The following is a 14,600-nucleotide window of genomic DNA, read 5'->3' on the forward strand; positions in this document are numbered from 1 at the left end:
TGTTTAAGAGCACAAAGTGGATCCTTGGAGAATGATGCTAAGACTATTTCTGCTTTGGTTGGTGATCTAGACTCTTCTAAAGAAGAAGATGGGAGAAATGGAAACACTTAAGCCTGTGGTTACTGGCATGAACCCTACTTGATCTTTCTTAAAGCCTGTGGTTACTAAAGACAGTCTGACTAATGTCAGACTAGTAGAGAGGCTTCAGTACTGTACCCAGTTGAAGAATGTCTGGGTATTAATTGCCCTTGTGCTGAATCTATTTCTGGCTTGGGATTATTAGAAACAAATTTGGTGAAATGCAAAACAGTTTTCAAAGGGAAACTTTACCGCTTCCATTTCAAGCAGTTTATATTTCTTCAAAAACGACTCATTCCCAGAAAATGTAATCTGTGACACAACAGTTGGAATAATTGAAGAGGCTCAGAGCAAGGCGACTTCATTAGTCATCTTCAGACTGGAACCGGAAAAGAACTCACAGGCCAACAATATTCAGCAACCCAGCCAGCAGCAAAGTTATTCGGGTTAAGTTAATCAGATAACTTTAGCCAAATATATTCAGCGGGACAAATCTCCCGCTGAATATGCTTGGCTAAAGTTACCCAGATAAAGTTAATCGGGTAACTTTGCCCTTGGCCGGCTCACTGAATATTGGCTGTAAAAAAATAAAAAGTAATCATTTAGGAGTAGATTTTCAAAGGGTTATGTGCATACGTTACGCACGTAACCCCTGAAAACCTACCCCAAACCCCCCCTGCGCGCACCACTGAGCCTATTTTGCATAGGCTCAGTGGTGCGCGCAAGCCCTGGGATGCGCATAAGTCCCAGGGCTTTCCTGGGGTGTGTGTCGGGGAGTGTTGGGGGCCGTGCCACGGCAGTGCGTCATACGGGGGCGTTCTGGGGGCGTGGCTGTGGGCGTGGTTCCGGCCCGGGGGCATTCTGGGGGCGTGACCGCGGCCTCCAGACCAGCCCCTGGACCCGGAACCTGGCACGCCGGCAGCCGGCCGTGTGCACGAGCTAGACCTGCCTTGAGCAGGCGTAACTTTGGGAATAAAGGTGGAGGGGGTGTAGATAGGGCTGAATAAGTTTTATCTGATGAACTTACTTAGCTGTTTTCCTTTCAATATCTACCTCACTATATTTTAAGGAAGTGTATTTGTGTGATGCAAAATTTTATATTGCTAGTCCTTTGATGTTTTATATTTTTCAATTTTAATATTGTTTGTACATTTTTAAAATTATGAATGGTTGTTGTATTCTGCAGTGGACATATTTTGGAAGATGTGGATTATAAAAAATGTAAATTAAAACAAACAAACAAATAAATAAATAAAGAGGCATATGTGCTCTTGAATGGTCATGCACAGCATGTTGGTCTAATAAAAGGTTACCACCCTGCAAAGAATTCACATGGCTAATGACCAGCATGTGATGCAAACGCCTATACTAAAGTTTGCTTATTGAGCAAATGGGAGGAGAATGACAGTTCAGCGTGAGTCCACTTTGTACTTGTCAACAGGCTCCTGTAAGAGGATACCATGTCTGTCCCCTTGGTGGAATATGGTGATATTAATAATCAATAGGGGCCTCAAGTCAGCTCTATGACTTTCAGGCCTTAAGGTATTGTCTTGGTTTAATTCAAATAATTTTCTCCAGGTGCTGATCAGAGAAAATGGGAAAGAAAGATTAAGGTGTATTTTGGAGATGATATTAAACAGCAGGATGGTAAATGTCTAGTGACATGATGGTAGCAAAGAATACATTCACATTCCAGACTTCATGCTCTATTCCATTGTTATTATGTAATATTCATAGTATGTTGGAAATTAATTTTAGTTGGAGAAGCATACAGCAGACTCCTAGTTGGAACGTGGAAGTCTTATTTTTACAATATAGAACTGTGGCACTGAAAGAAACACAGAGGGGGTTGAATTCACACAAGTTTGAGACTTGTGAGCAATATCTGGGGGCTTCAATCCAGGACTAAAAGGTGAAACACTGCAAAACTGGGGCTAATGTCAGCTAGTCAAACACCGAACATTCCTAGGCCTGTCAGACAGGCCTTGCCTCTATGGGCCATAGGTGAGGCATGTGCTGGAGGCAGGCTTCGGTGCACAACTGGAGATAAGTCAGTTGAATGGTTTACAGTTGCGCAAATAATCTGAAGGTTTCTCTTTCCCCATTTGACAAGGGTTTAGCCTTCAACTTATTGAAGTATTATTGAGTGAGACTTTTGTGACTTCCCGACAAATGAAAGGGGTGATGCCACTGAAGTGTATGCAGGTGAGGGATAGCAGGGAGATTACCTTCCTGTTAGCGGATCACCCTCAGAGTGAAGTTTAAGGTGAGAGGTAGGTAAAGGAGAGATAGAAACTCAACAAGTTGAGACACTGAAATGAGATAAGAAAGGCAGATTTGACTACATTGTGCCTAAATGTCATTGTGCCTTATTAAACAACTCAGGTATTTTGTTTAACCCTTTTCTTGCTTGGCCTTTGGTTGGTTATATTAGATATTACCAGTGGTGCCAACAGTCATAAACTTGGCCATTGCTGTCAATGCAGTTGATAGTATCACATGCTTCATATGCAACAAAAAGAAGCCTTACACCGTACAACATTAAACTTACAGACGACAGAGTTCAGGGGCCAGGCCAGGGTCAGAATCCAGGTATACATTCTGAGACAAACAGGACAAACATGGCCAACAGGATAAGTAAGGAAGGGAACAAGCAGGGCTAGGAACAAGGATGAACAGGCAAGGAACTGGACAAGGAACAGAGCACGGAAGAGGCTTGGACAAGACAAGGAACAAGGAACAAGGCACATGGAAAGCACAAGACAAGGATAGCAACATGCACTGGAACACAAGAGCACCAGGAGACCTGTTGCTGAGGCGCTGGCTGGTTGCAAAGGAGTTCCTTAAATACTCATGGAGGATGTGATATCATCAGCTAGCGCCACAGGAAGTCCCGGTTAGGGAACCTATAAAGGAAGTCCAAGTTTACAGGAAGTTCTATCCCAGATCCTTGGAACAACATGCTGCCAGAGAGTATGCTGGAGTTGTTTCGGATCAGAGGTGAAGGGCTCAACAGTACCCCTCCTCCAAAGCCCCCTCCCCAGTCTTCTGGGGCTGGGTTTCAAGGGGAACCTACGGTGGAATTCCACCATCAGCTGAGGAGCCTGCAGATTGGTGGCACGCGCCCATGAATTCTCCTCATTTCCATAGTTTTTCCAGGAAATGAGATAATGTAACTTGTTTTCTACCCTGCGGGAATCAAGAATTTCTTCTACTTCAAACTGGGTATCCTCTTCCAGAGTGAGTTCAGGCTTTTGGGGTGGTGTACTGCCTGGCCAGGTCAGGATTGCAGGATTTAACAAGGAGACGTGAAAGACATCATGTAATCATGGCGATGCAGGAAGCTTGAGTTTATAAAGTGACTGGGCCCCATCAATTGGAGCACAAATTTTGCGGATGGTATTTTAAGCCTCAGATTTTTAATACTGAGCCATACCAACATGTCAAGCTGGAGAGTAGTTTCCAGGTACCCTTTCTTGTTGGCTTGGGCTTTAGTACATCGTGCAGCTTCGTCAATGAGTTGGTGAGTCTTTACTTATAGATCCTGGATCTCTTGTTCTACCAGGTCGCGGGGTTCATGGGTGGCACCCAAAGATGATGTAAAATGGTGACAATCCAATGAAGCTGCTGACCTTATTGTTATGGGTGAATTTGGCCCATGGAAGTAAGGAGGCCCTGTTGTCTTGTCTCTGATTTACATACAGGCGCAGAACAGCTTTGAGGCTTTGGCTGACTCTCTCGGTCTGGCCTTTGCTCTGAGGGTGATAGGCAGAAGTGTAGTCTGTGACAATTCCAAATTTCTGGCAGAAACCTTCCAGAAATTCATAGTGAATTGGATCCGCTGATCCTAAAGAATGTGGAGAGGAAGTCCATGGATTCTGAATATATGCTGAGTGAAGAGCTAAGCGAGTTTGGGTGTGGACAGGAGTCCAGTGAAAGGAACAAAATGTGCCATTTTTGAAAACCTATCATGGTCACCCATATGGTGGTGTGGTCATTTGAAGGAGGCAGATCGCAGATAAAATCAGTGGCCACTTGGGTCCAGTGTTCCTTGGGAGTCTGCAGCAATTTAAGAGCCCACACAGTCGGGCTCTGTCACTCTTCCGCATGGCCCAAGTAGAGCAGGAGCCCACATAACACTGAATGTCATTCTTTAAGCAAGGCCATCAGTAATGGTGCATGATGGGTTCCAGGGTGCGAGTGACACTGGGATGCCCTGAGAGACAATGTCATGGGCCCATTCTAGAAACTTTTGTCGTAAACGTTGGGGAACCACGGTTTTACCAGGTGGAACCATGAAGGTGGCTGCAGGTACAATCTTGGCTGGGTCGAGGATGGGCTGAAGCAGCTTCAGTATGCCTTCCGTATTGAAGGATTGGGATAGTGCATCGGCTCGATGGTTCTTGTCAGCAGAGTGGTAGCATAGCTTGAAGTTGAACCTGTTAAAAAACAAGGACCATTGTGCTTGTCTGGGGTTCAGTCTCTGCGCTTGTGCCAGGTGTTCACGATTCTTATGGTTCGTATAAATGGTTATGGGAAGCTTGGCTCCTTCCAGCAAGTGACGCCATTCCCCAGCACCAATTTGACCACAAGCAGCTCGTGGTCTCCTATAGTGTAGTTTTTCTCTGCTGGGGAGAATTTCCTAGAGAAGTAAGAACAGGTCACAAGAGTGTCATCATGGTTATGCTGGAGGAGGACAATGCCCACTCCCAGGGTGGATGCATCTACCTCCACAATGAATGGTCTTGATGGGTCTGGGTGATTAAGGCACGGTCCCAAGAGAACCATTCCTTGAGTTGTTGAAAGGCTCAGGTGGCATCTGCTGACCAATTCCTGGTGTCGGCTCCTTTCCTGGTTAGGGCTGTTAGGGGACTGCCAATGAAGAGTAATTGAGGATAAACTGCTTGTAGTAGTTGAAAAACCCTAAAAATCATTGCAACATCTTGAGACCAATGGGTCAAGGCCACTCCATGATGGCTTTCTGTTTAGCAAGATCCATCTTGAGGCCTTGGCACAAAATAATATACCCTAAAAAGGGGAGCTCCACTTGCTCAAAGTCGAACTTTTCCAGCTTAGCGTGGAGATGGTGATCACGGAGTTTCTGCAGGACCGGTTTCACATGGTCAAAGTGCTCGGTGAGAGATTTAGAGAACATGACAATGTAGGAATAGGGAAGGTCTCTAAAGATCTCATTCACCATTGACTGGAAAACCATGGGGGCATTACACAACCCAAAAGGGCATTACCAGATATTCATTGTTACACGTGCCAGCAGCGGCAGACCTGCGGCCTGGCCCCCTCACCTCTCTCAGATGAATCCAGTACCTGGTTCCTCATCTCTGGCGGCAGTCGGCCACCGGATCCATCCTCGGCCACCCCCAGTGCCTCAGTCACAGCTGCAGATCCCTGTGCTCTGCATCGGGCCTCTCCGAGTGGCCCACGGAGAGACGCCGCAATCCAGCGCCGCGCCCCTCCCTAGGGACTCTCACTGAGCCTTATGAAGGGCTTGTGGTGGGAACTTGGCCATGGCCCCGGATTATGAGGTCAGCGGAACCCTGGTACTTAAGCCCGGGCTCCGCTCCTAAGGATTGCCTTTGCAACAGGTCTCCACGCTGGTCGTGTACTCGCTGCCTCCTGGTGATTCTACCTCATTCCTGGTTCCTGATTCTCATTGACTCCTGTTCCTGGTTTCCTCGTTCCTGCGTTCCTGATTCCTAACCTTCATTTGGACTGCCTTCTCGGACATGACCTGTGCTTTGCATGACTACGTCGTTGACTCTCTCCAAGCCCGGACCTCTGCTTTGTCTGACCACATTGTTGACTCTCTCCAAGCCCGGACCTCTGCATTGCTTGATACGCTATTGACTCTCTCCAAGCCCAGACCTCTGCATTGCTTGACTAAGCTATTGACTCTCTCCAAGCCCAGACCTCTGCATTACTTGACTACGCTATTGACTCTCTCCAAGCCCGGACCTCTGCATTGTCTGACTATGCCATTGATTTTCTTCTTGTCCAGAATTCAGCTTTTCCTTGCCACTGCTTCCTGATTGCTGTCGGCCCTGACTCCAGCTTGCCCTATGACGCTTCATCAGTCTACTTCCTGGACTTGGCCTATTCAGGCTTCGGTATGTTCTTGCTCGGGTGCCCTCTGTCTGACTTTGGTTCTATTGGCGCCCGGGTCTCCATGACTTTGCCTCGTCCAGTACAGACTTTGCCAGTTTACTGTTGCTGCCTCTGGGCTGACCTCTCAATCCTTCCATCGCTGACGACATACAGAGGCTCACCTAAGTCCAGCCCGCCCCGATACCCAAAGGCTCAACCTGCAGGGAACGAGGGCTGGTACTGCTGAAGCGCCAGCCGGCCTCCATCCTTCAGCCCACTCTGCCTGCCAATGGTGGGGACCTGTAGGATCCCTCCTACGGGTAGCACCAACCCCACCTCGGCCCAAGGGTCCACCTCCAGCGCAGCACTTATAGTGCCCGTCATAGGTATTAAAGGTGGTTTTCCATTCATCACCCTCTCAGATCCTGATCAACTTGTAGGCTCCCCGGAGATCCGAGTTGGGGAAGACTTGTATGCCTCACATGCAGTCAAAGAGTTCAGAGATTAGGGGAAGTGGGTAATAGTTCTTCTTTGTTATGGTGTTTAGGCCAGGAGATACACTAGCAATTTAGATGGAACAGAAAAACTGCCTGAAGATTAGAGGTCAAAGATTAGAAAAGAGCAAATCTTATGAATATTGTACTTCTGAAGAAGGAGATGAGGATAAACAAGAAAAAGAGAGATGGGTAAAATATGACCCTAAAGACCTTGGCAGAATCAGGGAAGGCAAGAAGTTTATCTGGATAACTTTAAGACTACTTTATGGCACAACCAGAATTAGCCAGATAAGTTATCCGGCTAACTTCTTCGCCCTAGAATGCCTGATAAGTAGAAGAATTATTCAAGAGTCAGTATTTAGCTGGATAACTCACAAGTCACCCAGCTAAATGCTGCTCAATATTGACCGTATAGTGCCTGAAACAGTACACTCACCTAGTTCATGCTGTCCTGGATTGTCCGAAATCTCCATGACATACATTTTCAGGCCCAGGTAGCTCTTTCCAATGCTATATACTCGTGTGATGTTGGGACACTCCTCATTTACCATCTTCATCAGCTGTAGAAAGGAAAACAGAAAGCTTAGGATGTTGGAGCATACCAGGAGGGTGTCAGGTACAAATTAGGATTAAAAATTAACAAAAAAGAACAGCAACTGTTATAAGCCCAACTCTTTTTTTGCTTTTATTTATTTATTTATGTATTTATTTTTATATACCATGGTTCCTATATGAGATACAGATCGCCTCGGTTTACAATAAACAGAAAACTTTTATTAATAAATGTTTATGTAGTGACCCATTGAGGTTCATTACTAATTTGTGGACTCCTTGGTTGCTCACTAGATGACCCTAGATCCCTGCCGTAGGTTTTTCAGCTTAGTGGGAGAGACCATTTCTATATAGCACCTCTCCTTAATGCTGGCTGTGAATGGTATCTCTGTAGTCCACTAGGTGAGAGGCTAGGAATAGGACTAGTGTGGTCATTCTGGTTAAGCATCCAAGGAATAAGAAGCTATTTTTGGTCTCCTTTGTTGAGTGAGGCCTACCCATCTTGCTCGATATTTTTGTCCCTGAGGAGATTCCAAGCATTGCACTCCCTGTCTGCGAAGATCTGTCTTAATTTTGATAGAGGTTGTGTTAAGAATCTGCTATTTATGTGTGTTATATTTTTGTAAGGATGTGAACCCTGGGCCGAGATGAGAGATGTCTCCGCCCACAGGAAAGAGCCCTGTGAGCCTCACCGTCGGTAGGCAATCTCTCAGTGGCGTAGGACACAGCTGTATGATAGAGACTTTATTATGAAGGAAGGAAAAGCAGAGCCTGCAGAGCGGGAGATGCAAATAAGTACAGTTCTGAGCAGTGGGGTATACCCAAGGTGATACCACTGACGTGAAGATCCGGTAGTGGCCCGCAGAGCGGGGTACGCCGAGGATGTCTGTATTATAGATGGTGAAGAGATGGTCTGAGGTGCAGGAACCCGGAAGTGGATTCTGTAGCTGGTGCGACATTACCCTGCAGCACAGGGTATACTGGAACAACTTCTACTGAAGAGGACCGGTAGTGGCCCGAGGCACGGGGTTCACCGCAGAGAACCTTCAGTAAAGTTGGTATCGTTGAAGTCTGTAGTAAGGTACTCACAAGAGGTAGTTCCAGGAGAGTGTCCTGACAAGCGGGTCACATAGACGTCCAAGGCAGGAAGGCCCTCCGATGAACAGATAGCCAGGAACGCGGAAAAGCCCCCGAGGAGCAGGTACCCAGAGCGTCCACATGCCAAGAGAGCAATCTGGAACCGGGAGTCCAAGAATGGAGCGGATTCAGCAACGAGGGAACTCCTTGCTAACTCGTTGAAGCAATGGGCCAGTCAGCTTAAGTACAGCAGCGAGTTGACATCATCGGGAGGGGACGCCCCCGAGGTTCCCGCCATGACGTGTACAAAGGAGGCCCTTGCGTGTGCGCCTTAGGTGATTCCGGAGACAAGACGGCAGTTGGCAGTGCCCACGCCATCCCAGGAACGCCGGGGAGGTTGGCGGTGGTTGGCTGATGCCACCATCCTTCCTAGGATTGACGGTGCAGGGAAAAAAGAGGTGAGCATGAGTGGTTGCAGCCATCTGCGACCGACGGGCGTAATACTGTGAGAATGACTGGTGTGAACTCTGCACCCTTTTGGTGCAGGGTTTTAGATGGATCCCCTGGATCTAGAGGCCAGGGAAGTGAAGAACTGTGAGCCACCTGTCTAAACCAGAGAAGGAGCTGCAGTGATAGCATCGACCCAGAGTAAGAGTTGTGGCATTGAAGAGGTTTTTCCTTTTGTGTGGTAAGGAGGATTTTGATCCTCCTCTCTGTGAAGCTGGGCTGTGAAAGCCAGTTTCCTTCTCATATTTAGATCTCTCCCTCAGAGAGGTCACAGTCATCAAAAGTTTGGGAAGAAGGAAAAGTTTTGGAGACCCACAACTGGATCTCCATCCTTGGGACACAGGACACAGGCTGAGGAGAAGAAAGAACTGGACATTTAGATCTAAGCTAGGATTTTTCCGTGATTTGGGGATCCCCTCACACATAGGAGTCCCCTACATGTCTGGAACAACATACAAACACAGCACAAGCGTGCCTAGTGAAATTTCAGAGTCTGAGGTAAAGGACTACCACACAGAGGAAGAGGATACAAAGTTCCAAGTGTAAATTCCCCAACTAAAGCACAGATTGTATAAAGGACAGTACACAACTTGATTGCACATTTATTTACATTAAAAATCAGTAAATTCATTTTGAACACCCACATCTGCAGCCAGCCTGTCTGCCCCTACAGCACTGCATCACAAAAATCACCAGAGATAGACACACACTCTAGGAGGAATTCACATCACCATCTGGGCCATGAAGGTCTGCCTTCACCCCCGCAGAAAGAACCCATGCCTTCAGGACAAGCAAGAGAGGACGACTGAAAGTTAACACAGTCCCAGAGAAATAATACTTTCTCCCAGAGAAATAAATACTTTTGTGTGCCCTTGGAAACAGTACAAATACATTAAAAAGGATTACCCTAATATTGCCCTGATAGCTCCTTTAGTTGGGAAAGACAGACAGATTGGCCACTGAGGAGAGGTACCATTTGGTACAGTCCCTCTCTTTGAGGGAACTGGGATGGCCGTACCCCTGGGAAGTAATAAAAGCAGTTCTCTTCTGAGAGCTCTGGGTGCAGTATAGTTTGGTTTTGGTGTTGGAGAAGATCTGGAGCTTTTACCTCTGTTGGTTTTTTCACCCACCCTTGGACTCAGGCACCACCTGCCTGCAGTTCCTGGGCAAGCTATCTTGGCAGCCCATATCTTGGCTACTAAGTGGTTATCCGGGTTGTTTTCGAGATTTTTACATTTTCTCAGTAAGAAAGACTGCGAGACCCCTGGGTGCTGCTTGGGGAGAGGTCACGGAGAAGCCTCTCCCTGGGGTTCCCTGCCCCTCTGCCACCTCCTGAGAGAGCAGAGGAATGGTGGTGACCTGCAGCAGAGTCCTTCTGTATGGTTTGATCTGTTTGGGGAAAATTATTTTTTTGTTGGAAGAGCCAGGAGGAAGAATTTTGGCTGCACTCTTCCTTCCTGCAGAAAGGAACATGGAGAGCTGTGTGTTCCAGAGGGGATCCCGTCCCTCACGGGATTCGAGAAAGAGTGTGGGTGTCCTTAAAAAGTCTCAATTTGATCTTACAGTTCTCCAATGTCTCTCTTGCTCTCTTTCCGTTGTTCTCTTTCTCTGTCTTGAATCCGAGGATGTGAGGGATCCTCTCAGGAACGCACAGCTCTTAATGTTCCTCCTCAAGCAGGAAGGGGGCAGCAAAACTCTTCCTCCTGGTTCTTACAACCAAAAATCTTTTTCACCAAAAACTGAGTACAGAATGCCAGCGTGTCCTTGCATCAGGTCACCACCACTCCTCAGTCCTCCCAGGAGATTGCAGAGGGGCAGGTCTTCCTTATCTTGGGACCCCCAGGGACAGGGTATCCTGTGCCCCTCTCTCCAGGCAACACCCAGGGGTCTCACAGGGCTTCCTACCATGAAAAATATACAAACCCTGAAAACAACCTGACCTTGCCCAGGATCCTGAAGCAGGGATTGCCTGGATCCTCCAAGTAGGCCCAAAATTCAAACCAAGAAAACACTGCCACCTAACTCTCAACTCAAAGGTACTACCTCCAATCTCTCCGTAGAGAGCTGCTTAAATTACCTCCTGGGGATGGCCATCCCAGCACCCTCAAAGGGAGAGCTGTAGTGAATGGAACCTCCTCTCAGTGGCCAACCTAACTACCTTCCCCAGCTAAAAGAGTTACCCAGGGCAATATTCGTAATGAACCCCGGAGGGTCATTACATTTAGTTTATAAGTGCTTGCAGCAGGGCATTCTCTTCATCCTACAACTAATGCAACTTCTGCTGTGCATTTTCATCTTGCTTTGTTGGACATTTAATACTATTATTTCCTCCATGGCTTTTGGACACACTGTACCTGACCTCAGTTTATTGCAAGATCTCTAATTCCAGAGTTTAGCACATATGGGCCCCTTTGGTCACAGACACTTGTTCCTTGTTGTAAACTTAATCACCACACTACAACAGATTTTGGATAGAGACTCTCCCTTGTGCCGTCATCCTTCTGCCCAGTTCCTTCAGTGGTGCTGTACACATTGTGATGGCGCTGACTACACCAACGGCAGTGCTTTATTAAATTCTGTAATTGTAGATACTGATATGTGATAGCCTTAGAAAACTCAAGGCATGCATGATGGTCTTACTCAGAAATAACTGGCACTCCTGTATTTGACAGATTTACTTCTTAGTCAAGTTCAATCAAATTGTGTGTGTGTGTGTGTGTGGGGGGGGGGCGAGGGGTCAACCATTTGACACCACAGTTTTAGGGCTCTGAGACCTTGTAGAGAAAGTAAGGAGGACTAGAAGAGGTACATTTTAAGATCTGGAGCTAAGACAAATGCCTAGTCTTAACCAGAAATGTTATTGGAGATGTATTTTCTAATTGATACTCTTGCCAGAGAATCAGAATGAAGACTGGATCCCCTTCTCATGCAGGTGGTCACTGCAGCGCTGGGCTAATGGAAGAATAATCTGGGGAAGCTTGAACTGCCCCTGCCCCTGCCCCTGTGCTGTACCTGTTTTGCAGTTAACAGTGTCTCAGGGTCAAGTGCTGGCAGTCCAGTCCAGCATTTCTCACCAGTGCTACAGCAGTGTTTAACAGCAAAAATGTACCAAAATGACCTGTGATGCCGGGATATCAGTTACCTTTCTCATTTCCTTGTGGTTGTGATGTTTGAACTCCAGTTTATCAGTTGATTGTTGCTCGTTTTCCCATAAGAAGATATTATTGGGATCTGTGTGGGAACAGATGAACAGGATGAAGCATCTTAGAATAGGAGATGCATACAAAGAGAAATTATAGAGGAAAATTTATGGGCTTACTTCTGAAAATCGGGCGTGTAAGTGCAAAGATCTCTCCAATTTTGCTCTCGGGTATGTCTCCACTTAGTCCAGATAAACTTAGACACATACAGAATATATTTTCAGAAATGTACCCGCATTTTGGACAGATACATTTATAAACAAGCCATTTACCATTTTACCTATGGAAATGACTTTGAAAATTACTAGGACCTGATTTTCAAAAGCGTTTACACGCTTAAAATGTGGTTTTACATGTAAATGCACTTTACCCGTGTAGGTGGGCTTTTGAAAATTGCTACAATAGTAGTTACAATTACATGTGTAAATCCTTTTGAAAATTTCACCTGTCAGAGGGGGTAATTTTAAAAAGGATTTATGCGAATAATCCTTGGTCTATGCATGTAAATCAGCTTTGGAAAATTATCCGGGGAGGCAGGGTGTGTGGGGAAAAGTGTGTGTGTAACTCCATTTTGCACATACTTTTTTCTCTGCACTCGCAGTAGGCATTGCAGAAGGCACAGTTTGGGGCAGGGAAAGCATTTACACGCACGCTTTCCATTTTCAAAAGCATGTATGCAAACATGCACAAAGAAGGTTATATCTGCTCAGGAGCAGGCGTAACTTCTCGCGTGTACATGCACGCACGTACTGGGGACACCTGGGAATTTTCAAAAGTAGACCTATATGCTTACGTTTGCTGAAAATTCAGAGGTGTTATGAAGACTTTCCAGAGCAGGGTAAAGTTATCCAGCTAACTTATGGGCCGATACAGTACAGTGCGCTCCGGTGGAGCGCACTGTTAACCCGCAATTGGATGCGCGTTTTCGACGCGCTAGCGTTACCCCTTATTCAGTAAGGGGTTGAAAACGCACGTCTAACCCCCCCCCCCCCCCCCCCCCGAACCTAATAGCGCCCGCAACATGCAAATGCATGTTGCGGGCGCTATTAGGTATTCCCGTGCGATTCAGAAAGGAAAATGTGCAGCCAAGCCGCACATTTTACTTTCAGAAATTAGTTCCTACCCAAAGGTAGGCGCTAATTTCTCCGGGCACCGGGAAAGTGCACAGAAAAGCAGTAAAAACTGCTTTTCTGTGCACCCTCCAAATTAATATAATGGCAATATTAAGTCGGAGGTCCTGAAAATTACAAAAAGTTAAAAAAAAAATTTGAAGTCGGCCCGCGGCTCGCGGGTTGAAAACTGGACGCTCAATTTTGCCGGCGTCCGGTTTCCGAACCCGTGGCTGTCAGCGGGTTTGAGAATCGACGCCAGCAAAATTGAGCGTCAGCTGTCAAACCCGCTGACAGCCGCTGCTCCTGTCCAAAAAGAGGCGCTTAGGACGCGCTAGTGTCCCTAGCGCCTCTTTTTACCTGTTTTTACCGCCGGACCTAATTTGAATACAGAATCGCGCGCACAGGAAAGTGGCCTGCTCTCCCATGGACTTTACTGTATCGGCCCGTTAGTCAATTTTCAATTGTGTCCGGCCAGCTGGACAAGTTTAAGTTTGACTGGCTATATTCAAAAGAATATAGCCAATCAAATGGTCATACACCTTGAAAAAAAAAGTCTCATGTGGGCCTGAGGCCTGATTTCCCGACCCACAGCTAAAATGTTAAAAGTTCCCCTTACCATGCCAAGTGTCCCCTCACCCCGTAAACCTCTCCAAGTATAATTTAACAATAAAAGTCTGAAGGGTTGACACTGGGCTCCCCACCTTTGCTTAGACAAACAGTTCAAAGTATTAAATCACTGACCTTCTCTTCTTCCTCCCTTTCTCCCCCAACCACCATAACTCTAATCCTCCCACTTATCTGGTACATTAGGAAATGCCGATCTGCTCCAGGATTGCAGAATGCAAGTATCTGCCCAGGGTCACCGTATGCAATCCCACCACCTTCCATTATTCTGACAACAGTACTATCTAAGACCTTATTAATATTTTGAAAAGTACAAATAATGATAGGTACCGAAAATTTGGGAATAATTCTCAGATGAGTCTCCTAAATTTTGGTGCTGAATATCGCGCACATACACTCATAACCTCGATTCCTCACCTTATTGACATAAGATCTCAAACCACTTTCGATAAAAATGGTATATCGAATAAACCCTGGATAGCTCTCCTAGCTCCTTCCAAACTTAGAGGTGAGCCCCATTTTCCTTTAGAGATCACAAGATGGAAATAAGTGATGGGGAGAGGAGGAGCAAAGGGTGATTAGGGAGGTCTGGCAGGAGAAGGGTTAAAAGAAAGCCCAGGGAAGGCTTTTCTTTTTTAAATTGGAGAGTGTGGGATTTCATTGAAAATGGCAGCTGGGATACAACTGTAAATACCATGCTGGGCAGACTGGATGGACCATTTTGGTCTTTCACTGCCATCATGTACTTTGTCATATACCCCCTGGCCATAACATCCATAATATATCCACCAAACTCAAGGGTGCATTGGGCAAGAATGTACCAACTCTGATATAGAAATGGATTTGAGTAC

General features: G+C 46.4%; 1 protein-coding gene across 1 annotated transcript in view; it reads right to left on the minus strand.

The window, feature by feature from the left end:
* CPXM1 (carboxypeptidase X, M14 family member 1) overlaps window positions 1–14,600 on the minus strand; it is a 186,056-nt gene that overhangs the window by 55,732 nt on the left and 115,724 nt on the right. The window contains exons 7-8 of the mRNA XM_029594938.1: window positions 11,956–12,044; window positions 7,114–7,237 (exon numbers count right to left, since the gene is read on the minus strand). Of these exons, the coding sequence (XP_029450798.1) occupies window positions 7,114–7,237; window positions 11,956–12,044 (213 nt within the window). The remainder of the gene's footprint in view (window positions 1–7,113; window positions 7,238–11,955; window positions 12,045–14,600) is intronic.

Source organism: Rhinatrema bivittatum, chromosome 1, assembly GCF_901001135.1.
Source record: "Rhinatrema bivittatum chromosome 1, aRhiBiv1.1, whole genome shotgun sequence".
Taxonomy (NCBI): Eukaryota; Metazoa; Chordata; class Amphibia; order Gymnophiona; family Rhinatrematidae; genus Rhinatrema; species Rhinatrema bivittatum.